At 37.4% G+C, this 23029-nt stretch overlaps 1 protein-coding gene across 11 annotated transcripts in view; it reads left to right on the top strand.

Moving 5' to 3' along the window:
* LOC143248572 (protein O-linked-mannose beta-1,2-N-acetylglucosaminyltransferase 1-like) overlaps positions 1-23029 on the top strand; it is a 103145-nt gene that overhangs the window by 34207 nt on the left and 45909 nt on the right. For 5 of the 11 annotated variants that reach the window (XR_013027050.1, XM_076497026.1, XM_076497024.1 and 2 more), the window contains exons 2-3: positions 21611-21882; positions 22847-22912. Coding sequence is in view for 10 of the 11 variants with exons in the window: in XM_076497026.1 (XP_076353141.1) it covers positions 21760-21882; positions 22847-22912 (189 nt within the window). In the remaining variant the exon portion in view is untranslated. Of the gene's footprint in view, positions 1-3064; positions 3343-19260; positions 19494-19606; positions 19950-21610; positions 21883-22846; positions 22913-23029 lie in introns of those variants that run through there. The other 6 variants (XM_076497034.1, XM_076497033.1, XM_076497025.1 and 3 more) reach the window with 5 other exon arrangements.

The raw sequence follows: 23029 nt of genomic DNA, 5'->3' as shown, positions 1-23029 counted from the left end.
AAGTTGATGTTTCAGCTACTAATGGTGAGCACAGCGTAGATAACCCACTGTGTACTTTGCGTTTAAACATGAAACAACCAAACAAATTTTGAAAAGCGTAGGTGTTGTTCGAAGTGTTATTTAAGTGACATCATGTCAAAACCGTCTGTGTTCAATAGCCCAACTTAATAGATTACACAGATACATCATGCTTGCGAAACTACGAATAGCACGTGATGTCAACTACATAACGAAATGAGGTACATTCCCATGTTAAACGTTGTATTGGAGGATTGACGTGCCAGTGACGACAAACTGTGTGATATCAAAATTATTTCGTATTTTTGATACCTACGCAGGACAAAACATAAATAACCTGCCTTGTTTACTTTTGCGATTAACAACAAACAAAGAAAAGATATTGGGATTTAATTGCTGTGGTTGAAGTAAGGGGGCGCTGCGCTGAGTTGTTAGTGCTTTTAGAAAAAGGTCGTTTCGTTGTGTTTATTTTACTGCATGGTCGTTCGACAGCTCGCGCAAAGATCTGTGAGTGCGAATTGATTTTTAAATATATAAAATTGTATTTTTTATAGTCTTGAATGGTATTTACTAATTGCCTTGTGCCCTTATCGTTCGTAATATTGAAGTTAAAATAACCTGTAGTGTTAGGTAGCTAGCCTGAGTTTTAAAGTAACCGGCTTTCCGTGTTTAATTAAAAAAAAAAAAAAAACAGTTGTAAACATTGCAGAATCCTTCTGTGGGTAAAGCTTTGTTTTATTGAAATAGACAAATGCTTGTTGAAGTTATTTTCTCTGTGTGCGTGTGTTTGAAATAGACAAACCTGAGTCGATGTTGGGTTCGTTTTGTTAATTTACTTTAACCTCGGCCTAATTTATTTACGGTTTCCATCTTGTACAGGGGATACGATTTTGTTCGACGTTTTCAGCAACCAAACTATACAAATTAGTATGTCAAAATTAGACTAATAGAGCAGCATTTCTGCACCTTTGATTAAATATTATTCAATTGCAAAAAGCTAACCAGCAGGATAAAGGGGGAGGCGTAATGACCTAGCTAGTTGACCCAAATTTTTATACGGACCTGTTGACCGACTGCGCATGTAAGTCGCTTACATGAGAAATGGTTTCCAAGTAAAAATCGACCTTTTTTTTTTCTCGTCGCTTGTCAAAATTAATAATGAAAAAGTTATTTTATTTTACAGACTGATATATGATGGTCCTCAACGATGACTTATCGTTGCACAACTTGTTTGCTTACTTTAATAAAACTGATGACTGAACATTTGTGCAATATATTAATTCTTAAACGGTTGTTTAAACGAAACTTGAGTATTCCAAGTGCTATACGTTATTTTCAAATCATTGCAAAAGTGAATTTTGGGGTTATCGAGAACCAGCATTTCCAGGCTTATCAGGCTACATGGCTTGCTAGATAAAATCGTTTATTGTATCGTGTTGCCCTTTGTGTTACTAAATTATTCTGAATATAGCGCGTGTATTAATGTAGTGGGTAGCCCGGTGTGTTGCTAAGTTGTTCTGAATGTAGTGCGTGCAGTTTGGTGTGTCTCTTCCGTGGTATTAACGTTTTCTGTTTGTTTGGGAATTTCGCACAAAGCTACTCGAGGGCTATCTGTGCTAGCCGTCTCTAATTTAGCAGTGTAAGACTAGAGGGAAGGCAGCTAGTCATCACCACTCACCGCCAACTCTTGGGCTACTCTTTACCAACGAATAGTGGGATTGACCTCACATTATACACCCCCACGGCTGGGAGGGCGAGCATGTTTAGCGCGACGCGGGCGCGAACCCGCGACCCTCGGATTACGAGTCGCACGCCTTACGCGCTAGGCCATGCCGGGCCTTATTAACGTTTTCTAAAGTAGAGGACATGGCGACAAGTTACAGAACACTCCCCACCAATAAGGCTTGCCTCACCGAATGTACTATGTCTACCACTTCCCATGACGACAAATATATATATATATATATATATTCTTTTGTTATTATTACTTTTAATTCTCTAGTTTATTGTATCAATCACTGTATGAATTATTCCTTCTCTTTCTATTCGTCTCATTTTCCGATTCCAGTTTTCTAAAACAAACGCAAACACCTATCCACTGTGCTCAGTTAGAATATGTTCTAAATCACCTGGCTTGGCATGACCAGGTGGTTAAGGCATTCGATTCGTAATCCGAGGGTCGCGGGTTCGAATCCCCGTCGCACCAAACATTCTCGCCCTTTCAGCCGTGGGGACGTTATAATATTACGGTCAATCCCACTATTCGTTGGTAAAAGAATAGCCCAAGAGTTGGCGGTGGGTGGTGATGACTAGCTGCCTTCCCTCGAGTCTTACACTGCGAAATTAGGGACAGCAAGGCGCAGAGAGCTTTTGTGTATCTTTGCGCGAAATTCAAAGCAAACCACACCTTTGGCATGTCTAGGTAGTAAGAGCATTCGAATCATATCCGAGGGTCGCGGTTCGAATCCCCCTTCACATCAAACATGCATGCCCTTTCGGCCGTGGGGGGCGCTATAGTGTGACCATCTGTCCCACTCTTCGTTGGTAAAATGTAGCCCAAGAATTGCCGGTGGATGGTGATGACTAGCTGCCTTCCCTTTAGTGTTACACTGCTAAATTAGGGACGGCTAAAGCAGGTAGCTCTCGTATAGCTTTGAGCGAAATTTAAACCAAACTAAATAACCTACTAAGATTATGCCGCGGTGTTAGTAAACTCGTGTTTGTCATGAATTCGGTCAAGTTAGTAGGTTAAATACTGACTCGGTTGTGTCTTATGGGAAAAATGAACATTTTGCATGCCATCGTTTAATGTTCTCGGTCGTATTTAATGAAATATCTGTTCTTCATAGACACGTGTGATTTTATATGGGTGTTATTTTGGCGTGTTAATGTTGGAGCCATATCGTGTATTAAGTACAGAGTTGAGTACTTAACTTTTCAATTTAGAATCGATAAAAATTGCAACAAATGGTGAATAAGTCTTGTGTCTTCTGTTTGTTAATGAAAACAGTTTGGGGTCACTTGCCAAGGAATTTCGCTACACTTGTAATTTCTCTTTTCGCACAAGGATAGTCTTTGTGCTGTTGGCAAACCTAGACACTCCTCAGACCCCTCTCATCTCCTGCACAGAGCCCACGCTGTTTGGCCCCAGACTTTGCCTAGTGACGTCACCTGTTCTTCTCTCCAGCCGTAGACGCCTCAGGGGCACGTGCTCACTGTGTGTCGTTCATTCACTGCGATATTCTACTCAAGTGTGTTGGGACCTAAAAAGCTCCTCATTCCAGACTTCGTCAACATAGATCTTTACCAATCCGAGTCAAGAAGGTAATACAGATTTTATTATGAACATTTTGAATGTACGTACTATATGTAATAACTACAGGATTTCTAATAGGTTGGTCTGTCACTGATCGTCTTTGTTTACCAAATGAAAGAGATCCACTTCACGTGCACAAATAGAAAGCTGTGAAAGTAAATATTCATTACTTCGGTTTGTAATCGCATATTTAAGAGATTTGTAGCGAACTACACGTCAGTATAAATACTTCAAAAGGACACAACGTTACTGTGAGGTCAAATACACAATTTCTCGTTAAAGGTCATGACAACTCTGTACACCCAGTATAGATAAGCATGAGACGCTTTGAAATAAAGTACCATATCGTCTTTTAGGCTTAAGGTGTAGGATATTTTATATATTGTCTGTCAGGCTTAAGGTGTAGGATATTCTATATATTGTCTGTCAGGCTTAAGGTATGGGACGTTCTATATATCGTCTTTCAGTCTTAAGGTATAGGACGTTCTATATATCGTCTGTCGGGCTCGCCAAGTTACAGGATGTTTTATGTATCGTATGTCGGGCTCGCTAAGTTACAGGATGTTTTATGTATCGTCTGTCGGGCTCGCCAAGTTACAGGATGTTTTATGTATCGTATGTCGGGCTCGCCAAGTTACAGGATGTTTTATGTATTGTCTGTCGGGCTCGCTAAGTTACAGGATGTTTTATGTATCGTCTGTCGGGCTCGCTAAGTTACAGAAAGTTCTATATGTTTTAAATGTACTACTAGGTACTACAACATGTCAGGCATACTGGAGTGTACGAGGTATTTTGTTGTCTGTATATACGGTCAAACTATACAAGGTACTTGTCAGGAAATCGGATCATACCAGGTACTGTACATCATGTGTCATGTTGATTGGGTTATATAAACTGGTAAGTAATTTATCAGGCTCGCTTGTAATGGTAGTAATTGTTCCGTGGATATGTAGAACTTGAGCCATGCCGCTTACCTGGAGTTTGTGTGTTCAAAAGATAAAGTTCACTGTATCATTTACGTGGTGTTTCTTTGATTAACAGTAATAATTAGCGTTTAAAATAACTAGTATTATTAATTTTAAACTTTTAGTATATAGAATTTTTGTATTATTAACTTGTTATATAAACTTAACACTTAGCCCAGTTCTATAAGCCGTTCGAACTCTGTGAAGTGTTACTGGGTTTACGTCCAAAAAATGTTAACACCGTGGTTACCCGATTGAAGAAACGTGCAATCTATTCTTTGTAAGTAATAATGCAAGAAAAGTATATTTAACCATTATATCATAGCTTGGAGACATTTACAAGTCTCTGGTAAACGTATGACTCGCGGGCTGTAGTTTTTTAATATTTGAGTACATGCTTCGTCTTTCTGGTGATCACATTTCTCTTTAGCACTTTTAGACACATTGTTTATATTATACAGACGCGCTGTCTCGTGTCAGCATATACGGAATAATTAAACTACTTACAACAGGAATTATTCGGCCGTATTATGCAGTCCTCTCTTCCATCTCGGAGGGTCAGCTATACGTTTAAGGTATTTACAACGCTAAATTCCGGGGCTCGATCCTCCGTGATGTAGCTCGAATAACTACGAAGTCGTAGTGTTGAAAGTGAAAAGTTGTTATTTTGAGAATGAAGGTAATTTTTTTCTAACTTTATTTCTAAGACAAACGCGATCTATGAAGTGCAAAATCCATCTGTAATGCAAAAAGAGGTCATTTTGATTAAAGTAAACTCTCAGTGTAATACATCATACGTGACGTTAGCAAGATATTTGCCAAGGCTGCCGGCTGTTAGTGCTTATAAAAATACATCAGGATTTTATTATTTCTATTACTATAGTGCTACGTGTGTATATATGTAGTTTAGTTCCGTACAAGGATAGTATGTGACGTTATACACAGAAGGAACGTGGTCTTTTTTGTCTGTGTTTCCCAATATTTCTTTCTCTACTAATAAAGAAGCCTTCGGAATAAAATACTGTACCCGACTTACAAACCCCGTTTATGTTTTGAAAGATCAGACGCGTCGAGTTGCTTTAAAATTTTCACTAGGTTCGCGTAATTTTAGCGTGTGTTTCGAAACCAACTGGTATACGAGCACGCTCACCTTTCCCAGTTGTCACTTGAAACGTTTCTTATACATCTGTCACGTGCTTTTCTAAAGATCGGGTTAAGGTTTACCTTGCACTTTGTATTGTTTCACAGTGAATATTTTATTTGAAATGTTTTCACTTTGAAAACAGAATTACAACCTCCAGCTACGTCCTTCAGTGAGAGGGTTTGTGAGTCGAATGATACAATATATTTTGATCATATCTTGACATTGTAGTTTTGCTAACAAATGCCCGGATGTCAACATTCCCAGGTTGATTTCGCACTTCTTTCATTTGTAGAACAAGACGCTTCTCCTTATTTTGTAAACTTGATTTTAGCCTCTAGTTCACTGTAGTCATTTTGTCACGTGCTAGACAGATACTGAGTTAAACTGTTCTTAAAACCTGTTTAGTTCTTACGACGAAAACATTTTTGTTTTTTGTAGTGAATATAGGTAGGAATCTTTACGCTTTGCTGTTAGGACCTAACAACAGTTTTCTTGTGATTTTCATACGTTGCATAAATTATCATTTGTTTTTGTTATGCCACAATGCAGCGCAGGTTGGTTGACCTACAGGTCGCGCCAAACAAGTTAAAGCAGTCATGTGAAGAGATTAAAAATATTGACCTTCCCTCCCACTGACCTTTTGATAATACTATTGAACAAAACTCTTCTTTAAACCAGTTTTTACTCATCTCGATACACGTCGAAGCGGTTTCGGCATCCTGTTCAACAGAAACGTCTTAATAGTGCACACCTTTCGGTTTCTCGTCGTTGCTATGGTGCTGGAATCGACTGTTGCCTCATTAAATCAAATCACTCGTCGTGTGAACTCTCAGCATTCCAAGCAAATTAGCCAGCAAGATTTGCCACCAGAGGGGTGACTGGCCTAATTTTACTTCGCATCTGGCCATAGGTAACTTGTAATTTTCAAATACTTTTATGGATTACATTCGAGTGTGATTTTCGAAGGTAGATTTAATCGCAGGATTTTTTTAAATACGTGCAGACCACGTTCACATGAATGTGATAGTATTTAATATTTAATCAATCATAGCCGATCGTGTAATATCAACTTTTAAGACATTTTAATCCGCTCTGAGAGATGAAACGTTTCACTGTCGGGAATTTTGATCGTTAACTTTTACGAGGTAACGAATGTCGAAACGGCCTTGCTTTGCATCCTAATATTTTTACAACATTCAAAGAAACGTTCGTTATGAAAGAAACAAATACACAAAATTTATATTTATCCTATCCTCAAATAAAAAAAATTAAGTTTTTATCATTCTGGTAGAGTAAAACGTTCATAAAAACATATGAGGTTAAGAAATAGATTACAACGTATGGTAATGTTTACGAAACTTTGGTCAGCAGCAATCCCAACCGTAAGTCACGTGTTACTGTGAGATACTCTTATCTAGTCTAATTTGTTTTTATTTGGGGGTGCTACTTTATAAAAGTACACTTTCTAGATTGTAAGAACCTGTATAAAACCGGAGCCATCTGATTATAACCAGTTTTTTTTTTTTTTTATATGGAGGTTTGTTTTTTTAGCAAGGCTACTTAACTTATTACCGGGACCAGAGTGGAAGACAGCTGACCACTTTGGTGGTATGTAATTCGGTCCTCTACTTTTCTTTACGGTTTTTTTTTCTGAAGAACCAAATATAAAGGGGCAAAAAGTAATTTGTATTAGAAGTGCATTACTTGGAATTATGGATGAACAAAAATATAACACCTTACAAAAGTTGGCCTGTATGGTTAAGTGATTGGGGTTGAACATAACAATGCTTAAAGTGCATTTGTTTTCTGTTGAATACACAGATCAATACAATAAATAATACGATAAACAAAGAAACGTTCAGTTACTTGAATGTAAGGTTTTCTCATAACTATATTACTTTAGAAACGTTCAGTTACTTGAATGTAAGGTTTTGTCATAACTATATTACTTTAGAAACGTTCAGTTACTTGAATGTAAGGTTTTGTCATAACTATATTACTTTAGAAACGTTCAGTTACTTGAATGTTAGGTTTTGTCTTAACTATATTACTTTAGAAACGTTCAGTTACTTGAATGTAAGGTTTTGTCTTAACTATATTACTTTAGAAACGTTCAGTTACTTGAATGTAAGGTTTTGTCTTAACTATATTATTTTAGAAACGTTCAGTTACTTGAATGTAAGGTTTTGTCTTAACTATATTACTTTAGAAACGTTCAGTTACTTGAATGTAAGGTTTTGTCTTAACTATATTACTTTAGAAACGTTCAGGTTGTTGAATGTAAGGTCTGGTCACAATTGTATCAGTTTTCTTACTTTTTCAAGTAACCACTAGGTTTATTAAAGGTACGGTGTATACCTGACAGTAATTACCTTTAGTATAGTAACGTGTTTTAAGACAACCACTAGGTTTATTAAAGGTACGGTGTATACTTGACAGTAATTACCTTTAGTATAGTAACGTGTTCTAAGACAACCACTAGGTTTATTAAAGGTACGGTGTATACCTGACAGTAATTACCTTTAGTGTAGTAATGTGTTTTAAGACAACCACTAGGTTTATTAAAGGTATGGTGTATACCTGACAGTAATTACCTTTAGTGTAGTGATGTGTTTTAAGACAACCACTAGGTTTATTAAAGGTAGGGTGTATACCTGACAGTAATTACCTTTAGTGTAGTGACGTGTTTTAAGACAACCACTAGGTTTATTAAAGGTACGGTGTATACCTGACAGTAATTACCTTTAGTGTAGTGATGTGTTTTAAGACAACCACTGGGTTTATTTAAATTAAAATGCTACCCATTTATCCAGTTCCTAATTATTTACAAGATTAATGAATATTATTAACATTTATGTATATGTCTATAAACTCACGTGGATGTGTGCAAATATACATAATTTTCTAAACTAAGAGGCACGGTCAGGTGGTTAAAGCATTCGGCTAGCAATCTGAGAGTCTTGGGTTCGAATCCCCGTCACACCAAATATGCTAGCCTTTTCAGCCGTGGTGGCGTTATAATATACGGTCAATGCCAATGTTCGTTGGTAAAAGAGTAGTCCAAGAGTTGGCGGTGGGTGGTGTTGACTAGCTGCCTTCCCTCTAGTGTTACACTGCTAGATCAGGGACGGCTAGCGCAGATAGCTCTCGTGTAGCTATACTCAAAATTCAAAAACAGACAAACATCTAATCTAGAAGTTTTTTCTTAAGTAAGTATTTATCTATGAAAACTCAGCAATCACGTTATAAGTTTTTGAAATATAAAGAAAAATGGACTAAATTATTCATTTTATTTGGTATTTTAAGGTCCAGAAAGGTCCAGATGTTTTAATTTTGATAAAATATAAAATTGTAACATTTCCAATGCAGATTTAAATTGATGTCTTATGTTTAATTTCCCGTTCAAATTGTGCTGTACCTAAGTTGTGCAGAACACTTTGGACAACGCATGAACAAACATAAATCGAATTTCCAAAACCTTTAAGATTTTTGTGCTTCCTCAACCGACTTCTTTCGTGATTATTTTATAATTCTGTAAATAATCCCACTTCTTTTGTTCTTTTATAAAAAATAAAGTATTGATTTTTATGTAAGGTATTTCATTAGAAATTTACGTTCAACTGAGAAAAAGAGTGTAAACGTTTAATAATTTTACGTTTAATCAATCGAGGAGAAACTATTTGGTTTAAAGCGCCCTCTAGTAACAAGCGAGAAACATTTGGGTTTGGTTTGAATTTCGTGTAATGCTACACGAGATCTATCTGCGCTAGCCGTCCCTAATTTAACAGTGTAAGACTAGAGGGAAGGCAGTTAGTCATGACCACCCACCGCCAACTCTTGGGCTACTCTTTTACCAACGAATAGTGAGATTGACCATAACATTATAACGCCCCCACGGATGAAAGGGTGAGCGTGTTTGGTGTGACAGGGATTCGAACCCGCAAACTTCGGATTACGAGTCGAGTGCCTTAACCTCCTGGCCATGCCGGGCCTCATTTGGGTTTAAAACACTCATTATGAAAAAGCGAGTTTAGGTAAATAGAATCCTGTGTTTGTGTTTTTGTATATTGATAATTTGATTCTTGAAGCGGCCGATAGAGGATCGAACCTGTTCATTATGACCGTAGGCAGTCTTAAACCTATTCATTTTTTACCAAAATAATTCTAGCTTAGTTTTAGTAAGGAAGAAATTGAGAGTACGTTTATATATATATATATATATATACACTTCAAAACAAGAAACGCAAAAGAGATATTTTTTTTATTTTAAAGAGAAATATATGTAATAACGTTACAAGCTCAGAGTATGTGATGTTACACATGTTAAGGCACTGATTGTCAGACCAAAATGACAATAAAAGTTGTGCACTTTGAAAAGGGAGGAAAACATCGGATTTTTCGCCAAAACGCATGCGTGTCCAATAAATTTGTGACGGGTTCTCGGTTTCCATAGCTCAGTGTTAAGCCACCGACACGCAATAAAGTTACGCCAAGACTGACTGAAGCACAACGCAACAACGCCGTTGGTCGTTGGAAGTAGGCGAATCTCGATCAGATGTTGCCAGAGCTGTGAATGTTCACCCAAGCACCATCACAAGGCTATGGAATCGTCACCAACAACATGTAATCAACTTGTGACCGTCCACGATCTGGCAGACCTCGTGTGACCACGCCCGCACAAGATCGCAACATCCGGTTACGTCACCTTTGGGATAGGACCATCACTGGGACGTCTACTGCCTCAACCATACCAGGGCTGCGTAGGATTTTCGATCATACCGTACGCAACCGTCAACGAAATTCTTAGGCCCCATGTGCAACCCATCATGGTGAACGTCAACGACGTTTTTCAACTTGACAACGCCCGTCCTCACACAGCCCGACTCACCACTGTCTTCTTGAGACACCACAACATCGACGTTTTTCCCTGGCCCTCCAGATCACCAGATTTAAACCCCATCGAACATCTTTGGTACGAGTTGGACTGACGTCTGCGACGGCGACAACCTCAACCGCAGACTCTACCTCAGCTTGCAGCAGCTTTGCAGGCTGAGTGGACAGCCATTCCACAGGATGTGATTCGTCATCTCATCGCTTCCATGGGCAGGAGATGCCAAGCAGTTATTGATGCTCACGGGGGGCATACTCGTTATTGACGTTGAGTGACGTTAAACTTCACCTAGTGAACTTTGCCTGTGCAGAGTTTGAATGTTCAGCAGTGAATGTGCAAAGTTTCACACATGTTATACAGAACTACCCGGAATAAACTTGTTAACAATTTGTCTCATATTTTGCCTTTTGCGTTTCTTCTTTCGAAGAGTATATATAAAACGTATAAAAGCTACAAAAGTAAGTGAAGAGACCAGAAAACCGTTTGTTATGGCTCTACGATTTTCTCTAAAAGTTAAAAAAAAAAAGATGCAATTCGTTAAAATTAATGCGAGGAAGTCGTGACTTATGATAATCAAAAAACGACAAACCAGTGGGGTAGAATAAAGGTATCTGCTCTTTTTCAGTCTCTGACCAGTAGCTGAATGTGATATAACCGTTTTATTTAAAAAAAGGTTTATTTTTCACCTACAGTGCGTTACGTACCTCAATGATAAGTATTAATGTACGTGTCACATTTTAGTAACGAAACTTAGATACAGTAAAAAAAAGATTAAAATGTTTTTTTAAAAACGTGGGCTATACGTCTGAGTAATATTATATATTGTGTATAAATTCAAGGTGTTCGTGTAATATGTCTCGTTCTAACAATCGAACTAGCTATAAACGGAAATGGCAAAAGTCCAACGACGACCCCAAGTAAATTCAAATATGATATTCAAGCCCCAGTTATCTAAATAATTCGTGTTATTGAAACAGACGTTGTTCTTTCGTTCATAATATGTATGTTGATGATACATGTATGGAAACATAAACGAAACGGATATAAATATCAAAATGTCAGATTTTGGTTTGAGTATACATTTCCACCTGTCTTATCACCATCTGCTCTCCTCCCCTGTCCACCTTCCACAATATTTCGTGACTACTACAGTACTTGTGTAAAGCCTCGTGATCTCATCAGTAGCACGTGACTATACTGGACAATTGATAAATGCTTGTTTCTCGTGTGTCCCAGCTCAGCTGATAGCGCGTAACGTATAGTTTCTAACTTCGTCCTATTTAACTGAACAAATGTTACATTGATATTAAAGTATTATATTATTTTCTACCATTAACGTATTTGTTTTAGTTGAACGCATATTAAGTGCTATGTCTAGTAATCCATTAATTTAATGTGTTACTAATAATCATCAAAACAAGCTACCAACGTATATAAGAATTAAAAGGTAACCAGATAAATGTAGTTAATATAAAATATTATTCTTACTTTAAATTATTTAAATATATTGATTCATCGCTTGGGTTCACGACCATAATCTGTCATATCTCGCGTAGTTCAGCTACGTCAGAAAATGTAGTTTCGCGACGACGAGAATCCCACTTGAAGTGAAAAGGTATCTCGGGACGACTGGTATGGGTATTAAAACATTTACCAATGAAGCAGAGAACAATGAGAAAGTTTCCAACTGGCCGTTACCGGTCACGTATCTTAGGACCGAGTGTGTAAACGGGTACAGGATTGTAAAGGGCGTTGCAGTTTGATGTTAGGTTATTAATTAGTATAGGTATGAAGGTCGTTTGTTAACCTGAAGATGACCTAAGGTCAAAACGTTGTTCTCTACTTTATTAGAGAGAGTGTTAATTAATTCTCATGTCAGCCGTCCTGAGATACAAAATATTTAGTTTACTGTATTCATGATTTGAGGTCACAATGATAATTATGATCAGAAATCATAAAAGATACAATATCTAATAAAAAATAAAATGTTAAACATTTCAATCAATATACAAGTAAATTTTGTTTGTTTCTTTTTTATTTAAGAACAAAAAGCTATCTGTGCTCTTCCCACCACGGGTATCGAAACTCGCTTTCCAGCGATATGAGTTTATAGACGTATGCGGCCCCGCATTGCCAGGTGGGTTAAGGCGTTCAACTCGTAATTTGAGGGTCGCGGATTCGAATCCCCTTCACATCAAACATGCTTGCCCTTTCGGCCGTGGGGGCGCTATAGTGTGACCATCTGTCCCACTATTCGTTGGTAAAAAAGTAGCCTAAGAGTTGGCGGTGGGTGGTGATGACTAGCTGCCTTCCCTCTAGTCTTACACTGCTAATTTAGAGGCGGCTACCGCAGAAAGCCCTCGTGTAACTTTGCGTGACATTCAGAAAGCAAACAAATCATAGACGTGCTGCTGTGCCACTGGAGACAGGGGCGTAGATCCTGAGGGGATGGGGATTACATCCCCCTTTATCTTAGGAGGGAGGTATGGTACATACAATCATACCCCCCTACAGTTTGGTCTGTTGAATTGTTTTATTGCATCACAGGTCTACAAATTGTTTGTTTGCTCTTGTGATTCTCGTGTTCTTACCAATCGAATTACATAATCAGGCCTAGATGCAGGCTTTTTCAGTAGCCGAAATGTACATCTTTAATATAGGCGTGCTTCTAAGCTTTTCGATCTAAGCGATAGTTCGTAAGTATCAGTCAGCAGGCCTAAGTATACATGCAAGTATCGTAGCAACAAGATTACTCTGTGACTGCATGTTTACAGCTTTCAGGTTCACGTAATCAGAGATTACCAATTTGCAAATTGAACAGTCCACATAAGTGGTTGAAAAAATCATCCCCCCATCGGGTGTAAAAAAAACCTACATCCCTGACTGGAGACACAAGGTAAATGCAAAAAAAAGGGAATTAAAACCGACAAATAGAGATAATAAAAAGTAAACATACAAGACTGGAAATACTGTAGTCATTATTTACTCAAATTATAAACCCTATTTTGTCTCTATGCTGTTATATTGAATTACATTTAATGGAGTCAAAAAAGAGATTTATAGTTGAGTGTTTGTTTGTTTGTTTTTTGGAATTTCGCACAAAGCTACTCGAGGGCTATCTGTGCTAGCCGTCCCTAATTTAGCAGTGTAAGACTAGAGGGAAGGCAGCTAGTCATCACCACCCACCGCCAACTCTTGGGCTACTCTTTTACCAACGAATAGTGGGATTGACCGTCACATTATACACCCCACGGCTGGGAGGGCGAGCATGTTTAGCGCGACGCAGGCGCGAACCCGCGACCCGCAGATTACGAGTCGCACGCCTTACGCGCTCGGCCATGCCAGGCCTATAGTTGAGTGAACAATATCCACAATATTTCCAGCCTTGTTTGCTTTATTTATCTTATCGTATTGTCTTTTTTTTACTAAACTTAGGGCAAAGGATCACTTGATACGATTATTAACTTTATACATTGTAATGATAATAAACGTAGTTCGTAGCAAGCTGATACGGTTCGTGATGATTTATTGTAGTTATTAACTATTTGATCCCATTAGTTCGAAATGTAGAATGTTAAGCTGTAGCTGGCGATTGTCATGGAAATTTGTTTGAGAATATAGTGAGCACTTAGTTGCTACGTAACTAAATTTTGTACATATATAATGCATAGCAAGGGGCACATTTATGTCTGGACTGAGCTCAACAGCTCAACAATAACATACGATAAAGCTACATTTTTATTATTTCAAGTTACGTTACATTTTAAAATGTTAATAATAGTGTAAGTAATTACTAATAATTTAATGTAGAATACCTTCTTGTGGAATACAACTTGGTATCAGTATTGTTCATGTGTGTTCTACCGTCATTTCACAAGTGAATGTTGAGTTTTGTCCTGCGTGCACAGCTTTTCAAACCGTCCAGACAAACTAGATGTGGAACTCTTGTACATCCAAGTTGTCGAAAAATGTGTTTTGTGTTCTTGCAACATCATCGTTTTTTCTGTAGATATATAAATTTTAAGTTTTTATTTATGGGGTTTTGAGCCCCATTTTTAATTCATCATATAGTTACTTAAATTAATTTAGGTGTGCGAATAATGTTATGACATAGGTGAGAAAGGATCCTGTAATTACTAAACAGTTGGTCTTCTGTATAATTTCAAATAATGAAATAGGCACACTGTCATAACCTTATTCATACACCTAAATTAATTTATGTTTTTAGGTTAATATATAGTGAATTAAATAACTCGCAAACCCTATAAATATTGTATATACGTTATTATAGACCAAACTTTATTTCTTTGATTTGCTAACCCAGACTGTGCCGAGAAGCCCTCAGTGGAGCTGTGGGTACTGTCAATCAATGAATGCGTTAGACCTCTACGTTATAATTCTATATTAAATTTTACCTAAATTTATATATATATATTTAAATTATTTTGCATAGATGTCAGTAACGTAACTTATTCAAAGCTTGATGTACGCGATTGTGTTGGTGTTCTAAGTAGCCTTAACGTTTGACGAGTCATTAGAGTACTGGGCATGCTCTAACAGTTCGCATTCCTGGGGATGTGAATCCGAGGATTCAAGTTTTGTGTCCCCTTGTCGTAAAAACCCTATTACAGATTTTGGTGCCGTGGATATGCTTTAAGAGTGACTGTCAAATTCTATTGTTTTATAACACGAGAGTTGGTCAAAACTACCTTCCCGTGTCTCTTGTCTTCCGTTCAAAATCAATAGACGACTTTACGCAAATAGGCTTAGTGCAAGTTTCTGAGATCGCTGTCAAATATACCCTCGTTAGATTTTTGTGACCATAGCTCGCAATAACGTCCGTATGTATGTTATTGAATTCCATATGACTACTACAACGTCAAGTGTCACAGTTCGATATATCAACGCAAAAGTTGTCCAGTTGTTGAAGGGAAAGCTTGAAGTTTTATGACCCTGAAGTTGTTATTCGATCCTTTCCATGCCCAAAGTTCCGTTAACCTATTTGTCCAGCTTTGTGCCCAAACAAATTTTATTCAGTTTCGATAAATTTTACACTTGTGTTGTTTTTTTCGATAAACGCCTTTGTTTACGTCAAAAATTGACAATGAAAATAATAAAATCTGTCATCAATCAGAAACCGCATGGCAGTAAAGATAAAGACGTAACTGGCTTCTCAGAGCCGTGCCCGACTTAGCCGTTTGTTACAGTTCACCAGTGAAGTTCGGATGAGTGACGTGGTGCTCAGTCTCGCTATGCATGTGAGACAAAACCAGTTTTGTGTGGCAGTGCTCAACCTTGAATTTTGGGATTAGTGCGTCGTATACAGGAGAATTGGAAAAGTCATGGGAGCGGGTATGTGTGTAAGGGCTTGCGTTTCTTTCGGCGGTGCCATCTCTTCTGACAGCGACCTCTGCCAATTTGCACATACCTTGAATTCCACACGACGACGAGTTATTAACCCTACAGAAAAACGGCGAAAGTTTGTTGCATCTGTTTAAGTCAATACGTGTACATGGTTCCTGCATTTCAAGATTAGTAAATTAGTAATAAGAACATCGTGACCATAATGTTTCATGTTCACAGAAGCGGGTCAAAAAATGTTCTAATGACTATGAAAACAGTGGAACATGAACTTCTAAAGTAGGAGAACATCTTTACATAATAACCTTGCTTGAGAGCACAACGTTTCTTGATTATATAAATAATAATAACAGAATCGTTGTGTGACTAATTTTACGCCAGGGAGCGTCGTTATAGCAACACAACAGATAAAAAGTTGTCTCCATATTTTCGTGAACACAAACCAATAAGTTTGGGTTAAAACGTTTGTTTGTTATTTTAACTCGAGTTTGAAAAGCAAATATATTGTTATTTTCGTGGTTCGAGTTTCGCTGCCAGAAAGAAAAAAATTCCTCCGCACTTTGTAGTCATGGGTGTGTTATAAGAGGGACAGTCAAATCCAATATTTGGTCAGAAAATAATTTTTGGCGGGTTCTGTTGATCTGTTTCGCCCATGTTCCAGATCAAATTTAAGAAAGGCTGCGTGTAACATTTTGCGAACACTCCAAACCGATTATTATAAAAAAAAAGTACCCACAAATATTATATTACCATTACTCTGTACACTCTAAATTCAGATGTGCTTATCTTATTACTGTTATTTCAAGTCTCTCTGCGGCCACATAAAGGAATCAGTTCAAGGTCTAGTCTTCATACTTACAATTTTACTTGTTCAAAACTCACTATATGGAACATTGCAACTTGTATGGTCGTCACGTAATAAAGACACCATAATCTGATGGCCTGCTTATTGTCAGATTCCTCGTTTCATGAGTGAGACAATACTGCGATGGTGAAGTTGTGACGACAAACCCACTGAATGCTGGGTAATAGATTCACGGTCAATGTTTTAAAATTTCAACGAGGTAAATTTCTTTACCACCGTAAAGAAGTTTCACCATTTTATTAAACCAGCTTAAGAGTAAAAAATATCCACACCCATATTCTTATATCTGGTTGTGTATTATTGATCTAGGAAAGTAAATAAACGTGTCAAGTCAAAAATATGACACTTTCCTGTTCTTTGTTGAACCAGAAATGCTTTAACATTCAACGTTTTGCAGCCTTGCAACGCTGACGAAAGCGTTAAAACGCTTTTGGGAAGTAGAAAAAAACATATTTTTAAGTTAATTTTTTTTTCAGTGCAGATACACCTGTGATACTCTAGTGTGTACCATCACCATTTCAAAATGTTCCTTATTTTATATATTTGTTTGAAAATATTCTGTTGATAGGTGTTACCTTAACCAAGTTATCTATAACCTCCTCTCGGAACCTGTCAGTTCGATAGTAGGGTAGTGACGTCATGCTTAAAATATCAGAGTGAAATAACTGACGTCAGAGGCAGGTATGAAAACTACAGATAAACTGGGTGGGTGGGCAGACGGATATAAAACAGAAATTTCAAAACCTGATAGCAGATGGAGTGTTCATAATTGTTTTCTAGAATATGCATAATACAATTAGATCACCGTTTTCTACAGTAAACATGACAGAGTTTAATGTTTTTTCCTTTTTGTGTTTCACTTTTACTTAACTCGTGTTATTAGGCGCCATTTACAAATTGTGGATACACAAACAATTTGATACATAAATAGTTTATAAAAATTTGTTTAGAAAACCTGTGGACTCAATCTATAATTATAAGGCTAGAAATCGAAAACTTAAAAAGTATGCACACGAATCTGGTAAAATCTAGCTGTGTTTCAAAGTCGTAAGATGGCGCTGTATCTCGTATTAAATCTTTTTAAATATTCATCACGTCCTAAGGAACAGTTCGAAAGGATGTGTAGGAAGTCGAGAAGATAGAATGAACATATAAGAAATATAAACCACATCGATCTTGAGGCCGAAACAAATAGTAAAATGCTGACAAAACACGACATATTTGGTGATAAAACTTGCTATGCTCATGCGCAGAACCAGTAACTTCCTCATATTCCTCTAGTCGCAACCTTGGGCATCTCTTGTGTTACTTGTATACCATGTAAAAAACTGAGTGTTCTTTCCGTATATTTTCCAGCGTGGATCACGGTAGTTCTGCACGTTATCTTGGCTTGTTAGGCAGTAATTGGGAGTATTTCAGATAAAAGAAATACAGTAATCGGAAACTGATTAGGTTAGGTTATTTTTAAGTTCAAAGCTACACAATTTGCTATCTGCTCTCTCCATCACGGGTATCAAAGAACGAACTCTCGCAAACTGAGATAATGATTAATTTCGTAGAAGTATATTTTGACTTTCAAGAGCCCCCCAGGAGCACAGCGGCATATCTGTGAATTCATACCACTAGAAACCGGGTTTCGACACCTTGAGTGGGCAGAGCACAGATAGCCCTTTGTGTAGCTTTGTGCTTAGTGGGCAGAGCACAGATAGCCCTTTGTGTAGCCTTGTGCTTAGTGGGCAGAGCACAGATAGCCCTTTGTGTAGCCTTGTGCTTAGTGGGCAGAGCACAGATAGCCCTTTGTGTAGCCTTGTGCTTAGTGGGCAGAGCACAGATAGCCCTTTGTGTAGCCTTGTGCTTAGTGGGCAGAGCACAGATAGCTCTTTGTGTAGCTTTGTGCTTAATTTTGAACAAACAACTTTCCAGATTTTTTTTTGTCACTCGTTTCATTTGCCGAAATGACGGCGGTGATCGTACCAGGAAAATAAAATACTATTTTTGTTTTATCTCTTTGCTGTAATCTGAAACCAGAGGGAGGTGTGTGAAAGGCTCGCACATCGACCTACTCACGAAGCACAAGCATTTAAAACTTGTCCGTCCCATAATCTCGCTTTCCTTTCTTTCCAACTTATATATATATATATATATGTGCTCTTTGCGTGAACGCGACCCTTTCGCTGACTTTCGGACAAAAATCTAACAACATTCCTTGAGGGTCTGCGCATGTTATTATTTCCATATTACATGAATGTGTGTGAGTATACTGGTGAATACGAAGGGATATATTTAACGTGACATCGTTGAACCCTGAACTTTGTGAGGACAAAGATCATCAGAATTAATGTATACCAAAGGTTAAACGTACACTTTTTGTACATTCAGCAAATTGGAATCATTAGTTCTTTTGAAAAGACGATGGAAAAAAAAAATCGATCTCTCTTTAATCTACTGCTAGCGGTATAGCTTTCAAACGTTTTTCAAGCAGAAATGTCAGATGTATCGAACTGCCCAAAATATCGTATATAGATCTGGGCCAGAAGAGTTTAGCACTGTATTTATACGCTTTCAAGTAATGACGTTAAGAACAACGTGACGCAAGCACTCTGAGTGATCTATATTCACCGTGTGTAGGTGGTACTTCATGTGTCTATATAAGTATCACAGTATTGTCAGTGGAGTTCTTTATGAGAAAGGTTCTTGTTAAAAGTAGCTATCGTTTCATCGACGTTTGTCTTTCCTTCATTTTTATGTATGCATTAGATTTCTGTGCATCTTAACTAGCAGTTGTCTAACAATAACGAGATGGGATATATGGACACCCTCCGGAATTGCTGTTACATTTTTATCTCTTTATGATGCTATTTTGGAGAGATTAGAAGTAGTGCATCCGAGGTTTTCTTGACGCCAGAAATTCTGTATTCAACAATAAACACTGGGTCAGTATCGTTAAAAAATATAATTGAAGCTGAAGTTATCCGTGTAGCTTTTTGTCCGGATTATTTCTACGTCAGAGTGTCCAAGTAATATCCTGCATTTTACGTGTGCAAGAAAGAAGTCTGATATAAGGAAAGTGATGGTGCCACACGTGCACGAGAAACACACACTTGACTTTCTATACCCTGTAATGCGTTAGCACGTGTACGTAATACGCTGATATAGGATAGTAATATTATAGGCTATGTGACACTAGTCCTGAAAGGTTGAGGGGTGCTGTTTTATAGTAATGTTTTGTGTACAGTAGTATAGATGACACGTGCCTGTTACGTCGTGCCAGAGTTCTGTTATTTACTAAGGATACGTCGTGTACTTACTGAATACACTGCTGTGTTACGTCTTACAGATTTATTAAAAGGGAACTGAGCCCCAACCATGAGTGTGACCAACTAATAGTTGTAAGTTTAGAGAGATATATATCTTTATCACGGTATACCAAGTGCAAACACAGTGTAATTATTGAATATTTTTGTTGTGGACTGCAGTGCTCGAGTCCGGTTACAAAGTAACTAAGCTTTGGTTAATATCATGCATGTTGCTTATAATGTAGCTTCTTTGAAAGAAATATCTGTCCTTTGATGAACCTTAAACGAATCCTAACTGTTCAAACGTTCTATTTATGTATAGGAAATTATATCTTTCACTGCCGTGTAGTAAAAGAAGTTTGCCTTGCAACGGATAAGTTACGTCACTTCTCTGTGCGTGTGTATATATATATAGATAGATACAGTTAAACTAGAAATTAATTACAAACCTCCAGATTACGGTTCAGTGTTGACTTAACATAAAAAAGTACTGTTCTACGTTTTGAGAAATATTAGTATTAAATAATTACATTTTAGTTAATAATTTTAGAATATATTTCAGTAGTAAGTGATTACGTAATATTATCATAGCACTCGGTGCGCGCGAGCCTTCTCAACATGTACCTAAAGTATAAACTGTTTTTGGGTGCAGAAAGTGTATTTCTCATGTTTTAATTGTTTTCTTAGTTTAATATGTATAGTATTTTCTGTTGTATATATTTCAAACGTGTTTTACGAATAAACCATTTCATTTTCTGTACGATACCATTGTTAGATTTCTCTGCGGGTTTATTTATATATGATCGCATCAAAACCAGTATATTAAAATAAAACAAGCTAAACCTGTGATTCGATTGAAAATATGTAATTGAGTTATGCCTGTTAACATACGATAAGCTTGGTGTAGTGATGCGGTGTGTATTATAGGTATGGTGTTTTGGAATGTAACGCATCACAGTCGACCCGTTTTTATATAGCAGAGTGTGTACGATTGATTACCCTAACGTACTTCTCTGAATCACCCGCAGACAACTGTTTAGAAATTATGGATAAATATTAAGATAAATATGTCTGATGTTTTGGTTTAAACAGTAGTGGGTTTTGTTTGGTGGTTCGTAATTAAGTGTGCGACACAGGAATGTCGGGTTTTGTACGTGGTGACAACTAACTTTAACTTAGACGAAGGTTTTGTTGTTTATTTCGCGCAAATCTGTAGAAGGGTTACCTGCGTTAGCCGTCCCTAATTTAGTAGTGTAAGACTAGAGGAAAGGCAGCTAGTCATCACCACCTACCGCCAACTTTTGGGCCACTCTTTTACCAACGAATGATGAGAGTAACCGTCACATTATAACGCCCCCACGGATGAGATGGCGAGCATGTTTGGTGCGACGGAGATTCGAACCCTCGACCCTACGAGTCGAGCTAAGCCTAACTTAGAAGGGCAAGGCATAAGTTTGTTTCGTGTGTGTTCGAAAACAATTCATGAATTTAAATCAACTTCAACACGAAAAATTACAAGTAAATTCATTTTTCTCGGTGAAATGTATCGAATAGGTATTCGTGTAATCGTGTAGGTAATTGAAAGCTAGTTAAACTAAATGATTTGTACTACTAGCCATTAACGTGACTTAATTATCTTAAAAACTGAGAAATCTAGAAATTAACTGTTCTGTGACATTATTTACGAGTTTTCTGAAACAGTGGTTAAATACATGTGTAATATCAAACCTTCTTACTTTTTTCTTTCCATACAGTTGCTGAAAGTAAGTGAAAAATCATGTGACTGGACGCTATGTATAGAGGGCGCTGCAGGCCGACTCTGTGTGAGTAACTAACGGTATCTGTTGGGAGAAGCTTGGCTGTGGCAGAACGTACCACACTTCGTGATAACTTCGCACGTGCCATGGACACGTGGAATCCGAAAGCACGGCCTTTCATCCCTAGCCGTCAAACGTCCGTGTTTTTGATGCCAAAGCATTATTGGCGTCAAGTTCCTGGGAAGAGAGTTTTGTCCAGAATATGTCAGGTTAGTGGCCGGTAAAATATATTTTGTAATCCAAATGTTGTAGGAATAAGAGACCGTTTTCAAACCACTGGGTCTTGATATTGGCGGATAAATAAATACAGAAAATATAAATCGTGTTCCGAATGAATGTTATTGAAACACGTGACATACGTTACAGCAAATAAAATTCGTTTCATATCTTAGTAAACTAACACGGCTATATTTGGTAAGCCCAAAGCTACGTATTTTCGGACCAGGAAGAAAAATATATATATCGGCCAGAAATCTTACGGTCAATAAAACCAGACTTGAGTTTCATTGTTGAAGTGTTCAAATCTAAGTGTAGAATCAGTAATCACACTGTCTTAAACTCGCATATTTACAAAGTAATATGCATTAAATGTAACATTGTCCTTATTTCACAGACACTACGTCAGTACTGACATGTAAGCTTGTAGGTGATTTTCATATGTAATGGCACAGTGGTATGTCTGCGGACTTGTACTTCTAGAGACCGGGTTTTGATGCACGTGGTGGGCAGAGCACAGATAACCCTTTGTGCTTAATAACAAACAATGTTTTATGTGTAGTACTGAATCGTTTTGAAACAGACCACACACAGAAAACTGATCATCCGTCTGCCACGTGCAGTGACAACTGACGACTTCATTGTCACGTGTTGTGTCAGAAAGAATTATAAATTGTTGCCATGCTTTTATCGATAACAGTTTAAATTATTCAGAATTAAACAACACCGTAACCGTAAACGCTTTGGACAGAACATCTGTATGAAAATGGTCAGAAGGAAAAGCGATTTGATTTTGAGTACGACAATTAATAAGATGTTATATGCCATAAAGAAACTTTACACTAATGAGATTTTTGCGTGTTTTAGAACTTTGAAATTGCCCAATATTCTTTATAAAACAGACTTCCTTCTTTATTGTTAGGACTGTGTAACAGACTTGCAATTCTTTGTTTCCAGAACTCAGTAACGATGTCATGTACAACAGTTGCGAAATTTGTTTTACACCAGAATAAGTATTGCGTGGTACGTAAGTATATTGTTTGGCAACAGTATTACCAAAGTGTAACACATACAAGATTCTACGAAAATAATGCTACTGTATTGAATTACTTTCGAATAAAAAAATTAGCGTTTCTTAAG

Source organism: Tachypleus tridentatus, chromosome 4 (genome assembly GCF_004210375.1).
Source record: "Tachypleus tridentatus isolate NWPU-2018 chromosome 4, ASM421037v1, whole genome shotgun sequence".
Classification (NCBI taxonomy): Eukaryota; Metazoa; Arthropoda; class Merostomata; order Xiphosura; family Limulidae; genus Tachypleus; species Tachypleus tridentatus.
Note: the sequence above shows the minus strand (reverse complement) of the source record. Positions and strands in the feature narration are given on the sequence as shown.